This window comes from Pseudovirgaria hyperparasitica, assembly GCF_010093815.1.
Source record: "Pseudovirgaria hyperparasitica strain CBS 121739 unplaced genomic scaffold EJ05scaffold_16, whole genome shotgun sequence".
Taxonomy (NCBI): Eukaryota; Fungi; Ascomycota; class Dothideomycetes; order Acrospermales; family Acrospermaceae; genus Pseudovirgaria; species Pseudovirgaria hyperparasitica.
Genome location: NW_022985564.1, coordinates 235,374 through 250,392, shown reverse-complemented (window position 1 = coordinate 250,392; position 15,019 = coordinate 235,374). Strand labels below are relative to the sequence as shown.

The following is a 15,019-nucleotide window of genomic DNA, read 5'->3' as shown; positions in this document are numbered from 1 at the left end:
ATAATCCGGCTTAACTCTAGCTTCCGTTAATATACTCCGCTATATAGTTAGTCTCTAGCCACGGAGTTACTCTCCTTCTCTAAGACTAGAATATACTCATCCGGACTAGTTTCGAAGGTTACACGTTCTTATCTATATACGGAGTAGACTATTAAGAGTACTTACCTAGAGGCTAACCTCTATACTATAAGTAAGGCCTATCTAGTATATAGCTCCCCTAGAATAAGGTTATAATTAAGTTCGCTATATATAAATATTAAAGTAGCTATAACGATCCGACCTATACGGATAGGGTATTACTATACTATTCCTATAAATAGAGTACTATACTAAGTAGCGCTAACTAAACTCGAGTTCTTTATATATGGTAGAAGTAAAGATATTACTAGCCTAAGACGCCTCGTAGCATCTAGTTAAATGCTATTTACCTATGCGCTACTATCGAATAGTACTATACTAGTTACTCTTTTAGGACTAACTTCCACGGGGTACCTTAGATACTCGGCCACTAGCCTTACTATCCCTTCCTTAAGCTAATTAATATCTTATTATATAATGGCCGTCTCTATGGCATAGAGGGGTGCTAATACGTTAAGTTTATTTATCTTAGAAGCCATAGTATAGTTATTTCTTTCTTTCTTCTCGGCTTTCTCTTCTTAAGCCTCGCGGATCTCTCTAGCTATAAAGTCGGGGGCGCCCTTCTCGAATACCGTACAATATAAGTCGCTATTAAGGCTTAATAGTTCGCTAATAGTAATGTTTATAGTTATCCCTAGAACGCGTACTAGCCATGCTTCGCTAGCTTCTATACTTAGCTACTATTCTTCGTGTAGATAGTTATTAAGCTTAACGCCTTAGATACGTGCCTTTTAACTAGGATTTAGGCTATCTCCTTTATCTATCTTATCCTCTAGCGCTGTTGGCTCTTATTTAGACGTTCCCTAGTCGCTACTCTTCTCGCCGTCCTTCTATTCCTTAATAATCCTTATATACTACTCTTTACGTATTCCGCGGAGACGGGCGATCTTTCTTTCTTTAGTATAATTAGGTATACTCTTCGTGATCCCCCTTCTAGATATTACGAGTATAGCGGGCTCTTCTAGGGCTATCTTCTCGTGGATATATCTATTACTAGCTACGTTAAAGCGTTCGTGGAATTCTATATATCTATCTTTCTTACTCTTAGGTGACGTAACTTCTTCTTCTAAATTACTATCCGCCGAGGCCTGGTAGAGACCCTTCGTAGGTTTTATACTAATACTATATACCGGCACTCTCTATAAAGCGTTAATATTTACTACGGATATAGAAACCTTTACTCCTTCTCCGTACTAGCTTAGGCCGTTTTAAACTATTACTACGTAGTTCCGGATAGCTTATAGAGTAGCTTATAGCCCTACCGAGGAGGGTAGTAATAGGATTTCTTCTCCGTTCGCCCTGAAACGCCCTTAGAATACTCGTACCCCGTTAATATTTAGTAATCCGTCTCTAATGTATCCTACTATCTCCGGACATCTATATATTAGGTAATCTCCTCCGTACGTAATGCACACGATTAGTCTTCGAGGCCTATTCTAGGCTATAATACCTCCTTAGGAGTCTCGGGTAGAGATATATTCTCTATTCTATATATAATTCTATAGATAAACTTACGTTAGTTCTATAGGCATGCCTTATACTTAGGGATGTACTAAAAGATTTAGCCTTTGCGTCTACTAGTTAATAATAGCTAAAAGTAGCTTAGGTTTATACTTCTTAAGGGATAGAAATAAGAGATTAGAGGTAAAGTAGGACTTTATCTTAATTAACGTGAGGTCTAGTTTACTAAATCTCTCTACTATCTCGTTAAACTTATCCGATTCTAGCGCGACGTGTACTACGACTAGAGAGGGGTGGTTAAATTCATTAGTTCTTCTTTCTTTATGTGACTACTCTTCTAAGCCGGTCTTCTTACTCCCTATCTTTAATTTATAGTATATAGCTATGGCTAGCTCTTATACGGCTAAGTACTTATTAATACGAGCTAGTTCCTTAAGTACTCTAGCCTTTCGTGATACGAAGCCATAGATAATTACCTAGTCATAACTATATGCTTCTATCGTGAGTTAATATTTCTCTATAGCCCGAGCCTTAAGACTATTAGACAGCCCTTCTAGGAAGAGCTCTATTCGCGAATACGAGCTTAGGCTTCCTTTAGCCGTAAGTTTCTCCGTAATAATACGATACCGGGAGTAGTATATAGGGAGAGAGTAGGATAGGTCTACTTTAACTATTTCCACGTATTTTTGGATAAAGTAGATAGTGCCTTCCTTAAGGGTAGAGTTAAATAGAGAGAATTCCTTTAATAATTCTTCACGTAGTATAGCCTACTACTATTTCTAAAACCTACTTATTTCTTTAATAGTAGGACGGAGATAGTCCTCGTAGTATAACGGTAGGGAGGTTATCTTCTTATTAGGCGGAACTTCGTAGTTTATATATATGTCCTCGTACTTCCGAAGGAAGGTCGTGATATTTATTCCTTTAAAGCGCTTAGGGGCTAGGGTAGATAGAGGTACTATCCTTCCTTATTGCGTAAATACTACGAAGAAGTTAAGTATCTCTCTACGAGTTACTAGATTATTATTTTAAGCTTCTATTATACTATTACTAGTAGTAGATATACTAGTAGAGACGCTAGGGGTAAGGTTATTAGTTAAGGGATTACCTTAACTAAAGGTTAGCCTAATGCGTCTATCTATAATACCTATTATCCCTTCTCCATGTTAACTAATCCCTTTATAAGGTAAACTATTACTATTATCTTTATCGATATAAGGTTTATAGTATCCTACTTATATTATTATCTTTATATAAGGCGTTCCTAAAGTGGTATACTCGTATGGCCGTGTTTATAAATAATAGCTATGGTAGTACTAAATAGATTATATTTGTCGTTTTTGAACTCTTCTTTACTACTTTATCTAGCCCTGTTTTATATTCTATTCCCCTAAGACATTTTCGAGTCGCGCTATTACCCGTGTTAGCATGCATATACTTTTTATGGCTACTTTTAAGAGGCTAGCCCCTAGTAACTCCGGACTCCCTGTTTTCTAGACTCGTGGCTTCGATCTAGTAAGTCTAGACTACCTTATTAGGCACGCTATATACTTCCCCTAAGCTAGTTTCGGAGTCCTAATCTCCCTCTATAAGTTCGTAGTCCGGGTACGACCTCTAAAATTATAGTAAGCTATTACCACGTGTATCCCTTTTATAAATAGCTATGTTTCTAGTATAGTAGTCGCGATGAACTTATAAGTATCTCTCCTAGGTATTATAAGTTCTCTTTAAACGCACGACTTCTTATTAGTTCTCTTTTATAATAGGACGGGTCTATATAATACTCTTAATTAATTCTTTAATAGCTAAGCCTAATAATTAATACCTATAGAGGCCTATAAACGTAAGAAAAGGTCGAATAGTCGAATATTAGTAATGGGGGAAGCGCGCCGAGTAGAATGACTAAGGAAAACGCCCTCCTTAAATATATAATAAAGCTATGTAATCGAGCTAGGGATACATACATGTGGGGCTGTAGGAGCGGCCTTCCACACTAGAATATACGAATATTTTTCTATAGCGTAGGGATATTATTCTATAGGTTTTAGAGGTATTATAGTAGTTAAGTAGGTGTCTAGTTCGGTCGTTATGCCACGCTTCTTAACTTAGATAGTGCCTTTCTTTTATGTTCTCTATCCGTTCCGAGGGTATTTAGTATAAATATAGCTAAATATTTCTAGGTTATCGTAGATAGTAGCTATACTTCCTTCTATCTATCCTATTAATCGCGGGATTATAAGTCTAGGTATCGTTCTCCGAACGAAATACGTTATACTTTAGTAGAAAAGAGTAGAGGGTTATCGAGGAAGTACTTTTCGTAGTCTCTCTTCTAGTCTTTCTACTCCTTTTAGTTCTTCCCTATAAATATAGTCGGGTCTTTAGATTTTAGTATATCTAGAGAAGGAGTAGGGTAAATCGGTAACGAAGCGGCTGGGTATATAGTAGATTATCGTAACTCTAATAGTAGGTAAACTAATTCCGCCTAAATTAGTATAGGAAGTCGTCCACCTACTATCGTTCGGCGTAGTTCTTTAAGAGACTCCTTAAGTTCTCGTCTCTTTACGAGGAGTTTCGCGCGTTCTATCTATTCTTTAAGGGTTTAAATCTCTTAAGCCTAATTCGTAACGTATTCCTAAAGTTTAGTAATAGTTTATTATAATACCTCGCGTGGCTCCGCCACGACTCGTTATCCGGCTTTATATTATTAGAAGTTACTTGGCGTATCTACTATTTCTTCGTCTAAAAGCTCTGTGATTTGGTCTAATATTTCTACTTCTTAGTTAGAAACGGCTAGGATTAATACCGATTATAGAGGATCCCTATTATTTAATATAGTATTACTTATCCCTATAGTAGATCGTGTCGACCTTCTCGGTTCTAGTTAGACTATCTTAACTATAGTACTATATAGAGAGTAATTCGAATATAAGAATAGGGTTATTAGATAGTAGTATAGTTAGATAGAATAATAGGGTGTATTCTATTATAGAACGAATTACTACTAAACCCTTTTAGTAGGAATCCGAGAGTATATATATAAAGGGACGCCGATCTATCTAGCACGTAACTGTTTACCGCCCTTCACGTTACCTCCTAACCCTGTTAGCTAAGGTACGTGTAGGTCGGGTCCTACCTAAGGCTAAGTTCTAACACTAATTCTATATCTATATAAAGCTTAAAACTTCTATGTAGAGAATTAGAATATAGATTATCTAAATAGTAATCTAATTGTTAGGCACGTGCCTGCCAGTTAATTATACATGTGTGTAGTAGTTATATATAAGCAGTGTACTCCACCCTTAAAGCAGTAGCTTTAAGATTCGGTCCTTTTAGTATAGTTGGTTGGTACGTGGAGCCCGCCTCCTTATACTAATCTATATAACTCTATATATTAAAGATATCCCTCTACTTAAGCTCTAAGAAGAAGTTCTAAATATCTATTAGCTAAGTATAATATACTAGCGTATAATATATACTCTCTATTAGAATAAGAGTACCTTAGAAAGCTATATCTACTAAGCCTTAATCCTTTAATTAGATATATTTATCCTAAATATCTAGTATTAATTTAGTAGAATCTCTAGATTATTAACCTAGTAGAGATTCTACTAAATATTTACTATATAAGTTATCTTACTACCTCTATTACTTTATATAAAGCGTAACTAGATATCTCTAATTCTTAAAATTTCTAGAAACTAAAAGAGATAACTAACTACTATAGTAGATAAGATACTAATATAGGCCTAGATAATATATCTTAAGTATATATCTATATAGGTATAGATCTTAATACTATATAAGCTAAGCTTATAGTACCTATCTATACTCTAGATATAATTAGGATCTTTTATAATATACTAGCCTCTATAGTACTAAAAATTATAATAGCGGCGTCGTACGCCCTCTAGATTTAAGATCTTTATAGTCTAAAATAGCTAATCTCTAGATAGATTCTTAGAATAAGTCTTTATATATAGATAGAAGGGTATAGATACTATATAATCTAGACTCTAGCTTCTAGAAAATATATATAGAGTAGGCCTTAACTAAATCTATTAATTACTTCTAACTCTAAGCCTTTCTATATAAGCTATATTATCTTCTTACTTTTAGTCTATTATATATTAATACCTCGTACCTTTTATATAATATCTATATCTATATAACGGCGATATAGAGAACTCTATAAGATCTTAAACCCTTCTTCTTAAAGAATCTAAATAATCTTAGTATCTAGAAGAGCTAGTTTAAGGGTAAGAGTATAGACTCTCTTATATAGACTCTCTTATATAGAAGAGGGAAGTAAAGAAGAGTCCTTTTAAATCTTCTATATAGAGAAATAGCGCTTAAGTATATAATAGAATACTATAATACTATATATATACTTAATCTAGGCTAGGAGATTATTCTATATATAACTAGAGGTATATTTTAAAATAATCTCTATCTAGAGATAGGCTATCTATTACGCTATTATATAAAGAGAGAAAATATATATAGATAGGCACGTATTATATATAAAGAGAGGGATATTTAGAGAGGGGGAAGTAGGTTTAATATATATAAGTATGCTTTTAAGGTGTGTGCCCTCGGTAAAAAAAAAGTGTGGCCCGCTGATACATACCGTCCACGATACCCTAGGGCCCAAGCCATTCGCGGCGTAGCCTCCCGGCACTCCACGGGCTTCATGGCCCACTGAGTGGACTAATACGTAAAGAAATAATAGACAGAGACCGAGTTATAATAAACAGCGTCGAGCGACCGCGACCGAGACCGACAGCAGCTCGAGAACACTACTGTCGCTGGTGAAAGTCGTTGGCGATTCAGCTCCGGACCCACATGCGTGTCATGTATGTCATGTCTCCTCAGTTTCTCACTCTTCAATTATCCTGCGGCGTCCTCGGAAACAGCCCTGGCTTCTGCCAAGTATGGTTGCGAATATGGTTATGTCATGGCTACAGGTCTGCTGGGCTGTCGGATTGGCATGGGCTATGATACGCTGCAATTGCTAGCTGGTCGCATCTACAATCTTCATGGTGCATCTACAACTAGTCAGCATCAGCTCCTGGCGATTGATCGCATGCTTCTCGCACGCTGGCAGATAGACTACGATTTATGTCACTGCAGGGCCAATACTCACCGTCTGTCACTGTCCCTCGGGCCTTTTGGGCCCTTTGTCCCCCCTCCCCCCGGAATAACATCCGACACTCGACGGCGGCGGCCTTATACGACATGGACTAGGGTAGACATATGATGCACGTCAGCATGAGCTACTGATTCATACAGAGCACTGCCAGCCTGTGCTCACGACTGTCTAGCATTACGACCATTTGATCTGCCTCGTAAGGCTGAAAGAGCGCCATGAGCTCTTTCGAAGCTCCATCATATCCCCAAGTGGATATTGTGCAATCCATATTGGAATTATAGCAAAAACCATCAGCATCTTTAATGTAGTGCCTCTGTGTAGCATGAATCATGAGACATATGCCAAGGACCCAAGAGAATTCACTCCTCTCGGCCGAGGTCCCACACACAGTCAGGACTTAGAGCTGTGCGCGATGAACGACCTTAACATTGCCAGTGATAATCGTCTTCAACTGCATGTAGTCTTCCATCCCATACCGACTGCCCTCGCGCCCAAGCCCAGAATGCTTCACTCCTCCAAACGGCGCCGACGCGTCCGAAATAACACCCGTGTTGATAGCTACCATCCCCGCCTGCAGCGCCTCCGACACACGCGCCAGCGTGCCGGTATCCTGACTGAAGAGATATGATGCAAGTCCAACGGATGCGTTGTTGGCGCGAGCAATGACCTCGTCCTCTGTTGAAAATCTGAATATCGGTGCGACTGGGCCGAATGTTTCCTCGCTCGCGATCTTCATGCGGTCGTCGACGTTGATTAGGATGGTAGGCTCGAAGAAGTTTGGGCCTGTGGAGATGAATGCTTAGCATTACCTTGCAGAATGCGATGGCTGCTCTACTCACCTAGTGAGGGCATCTTCCTGCCTCCAATGGCGACTCGTGCACCATGCTTCACGGCATCGTCGACATGCTCCTGAACCTTGGCGACCGCAGCTGCATGGATCAGAGGCCCATGGCTCGTAGCAGCGTCGAAACCGTGTCCAACTTTGAAGCTCGACACCACTTCGGTGAGCTTGGCGACGTATCGATCATAGATGCCATCTTGGACGTATATTCGATTCGCACAGACGCAAGTCTGTCCACTCACTTTGAACTTGCTAGCAACCGTACCGGCGATGGCCAGGTCTAGGTCAGCGTCATTGAAGACGATGAATGGTGCGTTGCCGCCTAGTTCGAGACTCAGTCCCTTCAACGTATGCGCAGACTGGCTCATCAAGATCCTCCCAACACGCGTCGAGCCGGTAAATGAGATCTTTCGTATCGTGTCTGATTCGCACATGAACTTGCCAATTGCCGGGGTGTTTTCCAATGCTGTCACGACATTCAGGACGCCTCTGGGCACTCCAGCTCGCTCCGCCAGTACGGCTATGGCATTCCCAGAGAACGGCGCTTGGCCGTCTGTCTTGAGCACAACAGTACACCCAGCAGCAAGCGCAGGTCCCAGTTTCCGAGCCGCCATAGCAATTGGAAAATTCCATCTGCAGCACATTCCATCAGCACAACCAGTCACTACAACACATCACCCCTCTAGACTAACGGTGTAATAAGCCCGCAAACCCCAACAGGCTCCCTAATGACTTGAGCACGCATCTGCGCATTGCTATGCGGTACCACATCCCCGTAAATCCTCGCTGCCTCCTCCGAGAACCACTCCAAGAAACTCGCCGCAAACACGACTTCCCCGGCCGCATCTACCCGGGCCTTTCCATTCTCCCACGTTATCAACGTTGCAATATCGCCCTTGTTCTCCAGCACGAGCTCGTACCATCTGCGTATGACGCGGCCGCGCTCACGCCCGGATTTCGACCTCCATGCTGGGAACGCAGCGGCTGCTGCGTCGACTGCGTGTTGTGCGTCTTCGACCGTTGACTCGGGACATGTGCCTATGTGCAAGCCGGTTGCGGGATCTGAGGTGTCAAAATGTGCTTGCTCAATTCAATCTGACACTTCAATGTCGCGTACGTACCTGTGACGTTGAATGTCTTCCCTCCACATGAATCGACCCATTGGCCATTGATATAATTCTTCCCAATAAACAAAGACTGGTCCTGTAGAGAAGGCACCGTGGTTACCATCGTTCGCAGAAGAGAGCTCCAAGCAAGCCGGAGGTAGGATAGGATAGGAGACACAGCTCTCAACAAGAAAATCACAGAAAAGGCCGGGAAATATGAATTCGCGCATCGTAGACAAAGTCAATCAAGAACTCACCATCCCTCAAAAATATTTTATCGTAGCCGACGTGGCTATGAAAGCACATTGCCCAATCGAGACAACTTTCGCGATGCTAGGCCCGGATCGCGATTGGTCCATGATCTTCTACTCCTCCACCCACCTCAATAAAAGACGTTAAACCCCCTGCACCTTCTGTTATTGGTGAGTACTCTGCTTATGTAGTCCGGATAGAGATATATACCAGTCTGCTCACTTCTGTACAACATCGCAAAGAGTCCCGCTCACGACTTGATTCGTGCGTGAGTACGCAAGATATTTCCCGTTCCGGACTAGTCAATTACTCTCAATCAAAGCAACAGCACAACACCCTAGGCCGCAGCACACGTATCGGATAGCAAAGGGATCGCATGTCGTCTAAAATCAGAGCACAGCATGGTAGCAGGCATATTTTAGAAAGAAGAAAGCTTTCATGTGTGTATTATTAGTCTGAACAAACCCCCAACTCTCCTCCTCCTCACACCAACACCCTCCCAGCCTTCCCATTATCCTATACCCCATATTCCACCCAATCCATCCATAAATCCAAACCCCGAAAACGAAAGGGCCCGCCCCACCTCAAACACCCTATGTTCGACATAATCATCGTCGGCGCCGGCCTAAGCGGCCTACAATCCGCCCTCTCCGCCCAAGAGGCCGGCCTCACCGTCGCCGTCGTCGAAGCACGCGACCGCCTCGGCGGAAAAGTCTGGTCCGTCCCACTGGCCAGCGGCCGCGGCGTTGTCGATCTGGGCGCCGCATGGGTGAATGACTCGATGCAGAAGCGCGTGTGGCGGTATACGCAGATGTTTGGCTTGGATGTGGTGCGGCAGCGGCTTGAAGGGCAGGCGGTTATGATCGCGGGCGAGGGCGAGGGCGGAAGGGTGGAGTTTCCCTTTGGGATTATGCCTGAGGTGTGTATGTATGTGTGTGTTTGTGTGACTGAAGCGGGCCTTTTTATGCTTGCTTGCGTGCGTACGTGTGTGCTTGCTTGTTTGTATTAATGGAATGTGCAGTTCAGCGCGGCGGAGAAACGGGACCTGGAGCGTGTGCGCGACCACATACAGGCCGAGTCGATGCAGACCGGACTCCCCAGCCAAGAACAAGACGCCGTGACGCTAGACCAGTACGTGCGAGATCTAGGCGCGCGGCCGAAGACGCGGTCGATGGTGAATCTGTGGAGTCAGGTCATGCACGGGGTCGAGTCGAGCGAGCAATCGGCGGCCTTCTTCATCGACTACTGCAGGCGGAATCACGGGCTGCTCGCGATCCGTGCCGACGACAGGACTGGCGGGCAGTATCTGCGCTATCACCAAGGTGCTGTTTGCAATGTGCCACTGAACTGGTCGAGGGACTGTCTGCTGACTGACTGGTGTAAAGGGACGTCCGCCATCGTCGAAGGGATCGCAGGTCTGGTCGGCCATGCCAACATACACCTCTCATCGCCTGTTGCTTCGATACAGGACCATGGCGGGCACGTGTCGGTCATCACGACAAATGGTAACACGTTTCAGGGCAAGAAGTGTATCCTGTCCCTCCCGACCACGTTATACAAAGACATCAATATCTTGCCTCCACTACCGCCCCGAGCTCAAGAGGTCTACAACTCGACACGACTAGGCGATTACAACAAGGCGATCGTTTGCTACGACCGCCCTTGGTGGCGAGACCAGGGCTACAATGGCTTTTTTATGAGTTTTAATGGTCCAGTAAACCTGGCTCGTGATACCAGCGTCGACGAGAAGCGCCAGTTCTCACTGACGTGCTTCGTAAATGGTCAATTCGGCCGCGATTGGAGCAGACTACGATCACATGAGCGCCGCAAGGTAGTGCTCGAGCAGCTTGCCAAGGTGTACAAAGTTGACCGGGACTCGGAGGTGTGGCGTCCAATCGAGATATTTGACCAGGTCTGGATGGAGGAGAAGTTTAGCAAGGGTGCTTTGACACCTATAACTGCTGTTGGTCATTTGACCAAGTTTGTAGATGTGTATGGCAAACCAGTTGGAAATCTTCATTTTGTTGGGACGGAGTTCGCGACAGAATGGAAAGGATATATGGAGGGCGCGTTGGAGACCGGTGAGCGTGCAGTCAGAGAAGTAATGAACATGCTGGGTCCAAGGTCGACACTTTGAGGCCGCACTATAACAAGGCACAGAATTTACAAATAAGGTATACAAGTAACATATGCGTGACCGTGGTTGTGTGACGTATTTACGCTTTTGGAAGACAGTACCTAACTCTGAAGACAAATGGTATCATTCGCCGTTATGGCAGATTACTGAACGCCTTCTGATTGTACCGAGTATTTATGCTCCAAGACTCCGTGCGCTCCGATACAATGCTGAATATATGGCGGAAATAAGTAGTTTATAGGCGATCTTTCACTTTCTGGAGCCAAAGAAGTGATGTCTCTTCTTCTTGTCTGGATCCTTCTCCTTCCCAGAAATCTTTCCGCTGGATGCTTGCTGGGCAGCAGCTAGAGCAGCAGACGGCGTACCATTTGCTGCAGAACGTCCTTGGGGAGCCCCGGCACTGAGCGAGATTTTACCCATGGCAGCAGTCGGGGGCGCTGGTCCGCTCGGAAGACCACCAGGACGCTGCGCCCCAGCTGATACGATAGGTTTAGCTTGTGCTTCCGGTTCAAAAAGATGCGCTGGCGCCTTGCGCTTCGGTTGCTCCGCTGGTATACCAAGCCGACGTTTGTCAACACCAAGATCCCCAAGCTGGCGCATAAAGAGACCCGGTGTTAGCATGTGGGAAGTCACTAAAAAGACGTCCCGCGAAGTAGCCCGCGACACTTCGTAACACGCGCGCGATTCCGAATACGTAGCACCCCCTGCAACAAAGACAATAATGCGTTGCCTGGGTTCGACAGAGGATAGTCTGGACTTGGCCCAAGTAGGTTTTGCGGATCGAAGTGATGATGCAGCTTGGGCAGACTCTTGGGCAAGCGCAGCCGTTTCTGCCGCATCTACTTGTGGTTTAGTGAAGGGGAATGTTAACTGATCAAGTCCACCACGAACGTGATCTTCAAGGAGATATTTGAGAGCAGGCGTGAACCGAGAGAGTGCATATTCTTCTTGATTGGGATTGTTTGCTCCGTTGGGTTTACGCGGGAACAGGGGAATGGGGGCACTCTTCGTGTCCTTTAGCGGCCTTGATACTCGAGCTCCTAGTAGCTCGAGGCTATGTAAGACCTCGCCGTCCTGTGGGGGCAGCTGCGCGTGGGCCAAGAGCTTCATGAGATCGGCTGGGAGAAGGCCGTCCTTGTATAGTAGATACAGAGCGATGAGGCGCAGACGGTCAGGGTGCTTGATGCTTTCTTCATCGAGAGTGCGGACCACCTGATCCGCGAGATTTTTCGGCTTTCGATAGTCTTCGTCAAGACCTGTTGCGAGTGACTACCTAGGTCAGCTTGTCTACTGAATGAGGAGAGCTTCAATGACGTACCTGTTCCACGGACGCGAGATCAGGCAGTTTCTGCTTTTGAAAGAGGCTCATGCATTCTTGGGCCATACTCAAATGCAGTGAATATGCTTCTTTCATAGACTGAAATTCCGGTAAACCAGCCAACATGTCCTTGATAGCATTGAGCGAGGTGGCGTTCCCACCGTCTTTGTTTGTGAATTGTGGATTCTCATCCATGAACTTCTGAAAATCCCCCATAAGCTTCTCGATGGTGTCCTTCATGTGTCTATGCCTATTTTCTACCCATATCCGGTCGGACTCCACTATATCATGCTCCTTCTCTTGCTCATCACGTTGTCCTTCGTTGATCAGCGTCTTGTAGGATACTTTGTCCCCGTCCTTAATTTGGAGCAGGTCATGGGCCATTGCCTGGTAGGTGAACTCGTGCAAAAAGGGCGCGACAAGATCCATCGAGCGATCGGTTATGAACAAAGCTCCTCGTGGTCGGTTTGATTGCGGAGGGAAGTCTGGGTGGTACTGCGCGTACATATCTATTTGCTCTTGTACCATACGTGCGAGATGAGTACACAATACTCCTGCTTCATGAGATGCGGTACGGGGGCGGTAGTAGCGAATCGTTGGATATTCTCCCAGGGATACGCATACTGCTACAATCTGACTGGCGGCTTTTTCTAAATGCTCCCGAACGAGGTTGTTACATGCCGGGTGGAAGAGTATTGGAAAACTCCACGGGTCGCGGAAGGTGACAAGGTGAGATTCCCGTGGGAAATAATCCGCGTCCAGGACCTTAAAAACCCTGATCTGTTCCCTGGCTGTACTAGATCTATCAATGCGTTCTCGAAGAGCGGGTGGTGGAACTATATCATCGTTAAAATTTGGGTACAAACATGGTCTCAGATTGTGCACGCACGAGAGGTCCATATTAAGTGTGCACTACGATACCTGTGTCTTTCAAAATCCGCCATCATACAATCCACTATCCAGCTTTCGGGTGTCAAGATGTATATGGCATCCATGTCTTTGTTCATTGGCCTCTTTTCATCAATGAGCTCAATGTCTAGCACCGGTTAGCTCGCGAAAAATTACTGAGTGCGTTGAGACTTTACTAGTAATCTGAAGATTCAGAATATCATCCTCTCTCACAGCATTGTATACAAGCTTCTTACTCGTCGGATCCAGTACGAGGACTTTCCACTGGGACATTTCAGTCAGTGACTGATCTAGTGTTCGCTATCGTCTACTCATTTACGTACTTCGCCACGAGACGCATTTTTCAGAGCGTCAAGGATAACTGTATATGCACATGTCAGTGGGAGTGTTTGCCAGGTAAGAAAGGGAGTTCTTTACCGTCCCGCTGTATGTCAATTATGGAGACCCCCATGGTGAAGCAGGAAGAAAAGGCACAGATCGACGCGGAAATCGCCTAAGGTGCTGAAGTACAAGCTTGACAGCAGTCACTGTTAATTTCAAAGGCCAGCCTCTGAAGTTGTATTAGCAACAGTGAAGGTATGCAGCTATGATATGTTGGAGACTTGAGAGCGAGGGGTGGATGCGGCGCGTTGCAGCGGGATTGGCTTGGCGCAGCCGTTTATGAAACCGACTTAGGTAGATGTTTAATGGGTGCGAATGCTTGGCATCTTTAAGTCATTTCCAACCTCGCAACTCGCCCTACGGAATCATATCGACGACTTATATAGCTATAGCCTAGGCATATAACTCTATGTCTCTATAGAACTATATAGAAAGAAATGAAATTGTCCAGGTCCTGTCCTAATTCATATATTGACCGACGAAGAGAGAAATGAAAGAGGAACTTTCTCCCTGATTAGAAGAACTAACTGGACTTATGCTCTCGATTGATGGCATACTACTTACTATTCTCTTTCTCTAAAAGGTATATAGCTTAATCTTATAATTTAGTAGAACTATCACATAGAATACAATAAAACGGTTAATATTTACCTCCGTCCAGGTAGTAACAATCACACTAAGGATTCGCACTAGTTAGTAGACTGACGGAACACTTCCGGAGCTATCAATTCTAAAAACTTCACGTCGAACCCATACTACCCTCCTCATCCACGCCCTCACATTGCCGCAGCCCGTAATTAATATTCGGACTTGACCTCGCCTATGTCAAAGTTGGTATGGTTTCAAGTAACACACCTTCGCGCATATGTATCTTTTGCATGACAGCAGCCTTTCTTGCGCCTCCTCAAAACTCGCAGTTCCTACGACATAATGGCGGACTTATCCAGCGCGCCTGGCGCTCATCTACATCGAAATCGAAGTCGTCTCGAAAATTTCGTTTACAGAATGGTCCACAGTCATCGGTGAGCTCTCTTCGTCATCATGACTTGCTCAACGCTTACAGTACTAGCACCATGGGCCCAATTGGTCACCGTCGAATAGGAATGGTAGTCCCACACTCATGAAGAAGACCATATCCGACTGCGTAGTCGCTGTACAGCATGACTTGGTTCGTTCAAAAGCATTGAGAACTCTTGGAGTTGATAAGTCACGAAGCAAAGCTCTGTTTGAAACATTCTGTAGAGACCGATTCAAAGCGGACAGCAAAACGACTGGGATACAGAGTAGCAGTCGGTATGGATTACTTGCTGACTTGCGGTCTGCTATG

The 15,019-nt window shown here is 44.3% G+C and overlaps 3 protein-coding genes across 3 annotated transcripts; 1 reads left to right on the top strand and 2 right to left on the bottom strand.

Moving 5' to 3' along the window:
* Nucleotides 1-7,145: 7,145 nt before the first annotated feature.
* EJ05DRAFT_468867 (succinate-semialdehyde dehydrogenase) lies at nucleotides 7,146-9,143 on the bottom strand (the record flags this gene model as incomplete). Its single annotated transcript, XM_033742888.1, has 4 exons — nucleotides 8,711-9,143; nucleotides 8,282-8,651; nucleotides 7,588-8,222; nucleotides 7,146-7,531 (listed from the first exon to the last, which is right to left on the bottom strand). The coding sequence occupies exons 1-4, from the start codon at nucleotides 8,817-8,819 to the stop codon at nucleotides 7,146-7,148; spliced, it is 1,500 nt and encodes a 499-aa protein (XP_033596896.1). The 5' UTR covers nucleotides 8,820-9,143.
* A 399-nt stretch (nucleotides 9,144-9,542) lies between these two features.
* On the top strand, nucleotides 9,543-11,084 carry EJ05DRAFT_468864 (amine oxidase; the record flags this gene model as incomplete). The annotated part of the gene is made up of 3 exons (XM_033742887.1): nucleotides 9,543-9,866; nucleotides 9,969-10,269; nucleotides 10,333-11,084. The coding sequence occupies 3 exons, from the start codon at nucleotides 9,543-9,545 to the stop codon at nucleotides 11,082-11,084; spliced, it is 1,377 nt and encodes a 458-aa protein (XP_033596895.1).
* A 124-nt stretch (nucleotides 11,085-11,208) lies between these two features.
* EJ05DRAFT_141800 (Sec1-like protein) lies at nucleotides 11,209-13,666 on the bottom strand. The gene is made up of 4 exons (XM_033739237.1): nucleotides 13,488-13,666; nucleotides 13,292-13,438; nucleotides 12,403-13,238; nucleotides 11,209-12,353 (listed from the first exon to the last, which is right to left on the bottom strand). Exons 1-4 carry the CDS (start codon nucleotides 13,582-13,584, stop codon nucleotides 11,334-11,336), a joined length of 2,100 nt encoding a protein of 699 aa, XP_033596894.1. The 5' UTR covers nucleotides 13,585-13,666; the 3' UTR covers nucleotides 11,209-11,333.
* Nucleotides 13,667-15,019: the final 1,353 nt, after the last annotated feature.

Bases quoted from the DNA above. Each gene is read 5' to 3' on its own strand.
- EJ05DRAFT_141800 (XM_033739237.1), bottom strand. From the start codon at position 13,584: ATGTCCCAGTGGAAAGTCCTCGTACTGGATCCGACGAGTAAGAAGCTT. The intron at 13,239-13,291 runs GTGCGTGCACAA...ACGATGATATAG, and splicing joins ACACTTAATATGGACCTCTC to TTCCACCACCCGCTCTTCGA. The intron at 12,354-12,402 runs GTACGTCATTGA...TGACCTAGGTAG, and splicing joins ATCTCGCGTCCGTGGAACAG to TCACTCGCAACAGGTCTTGA.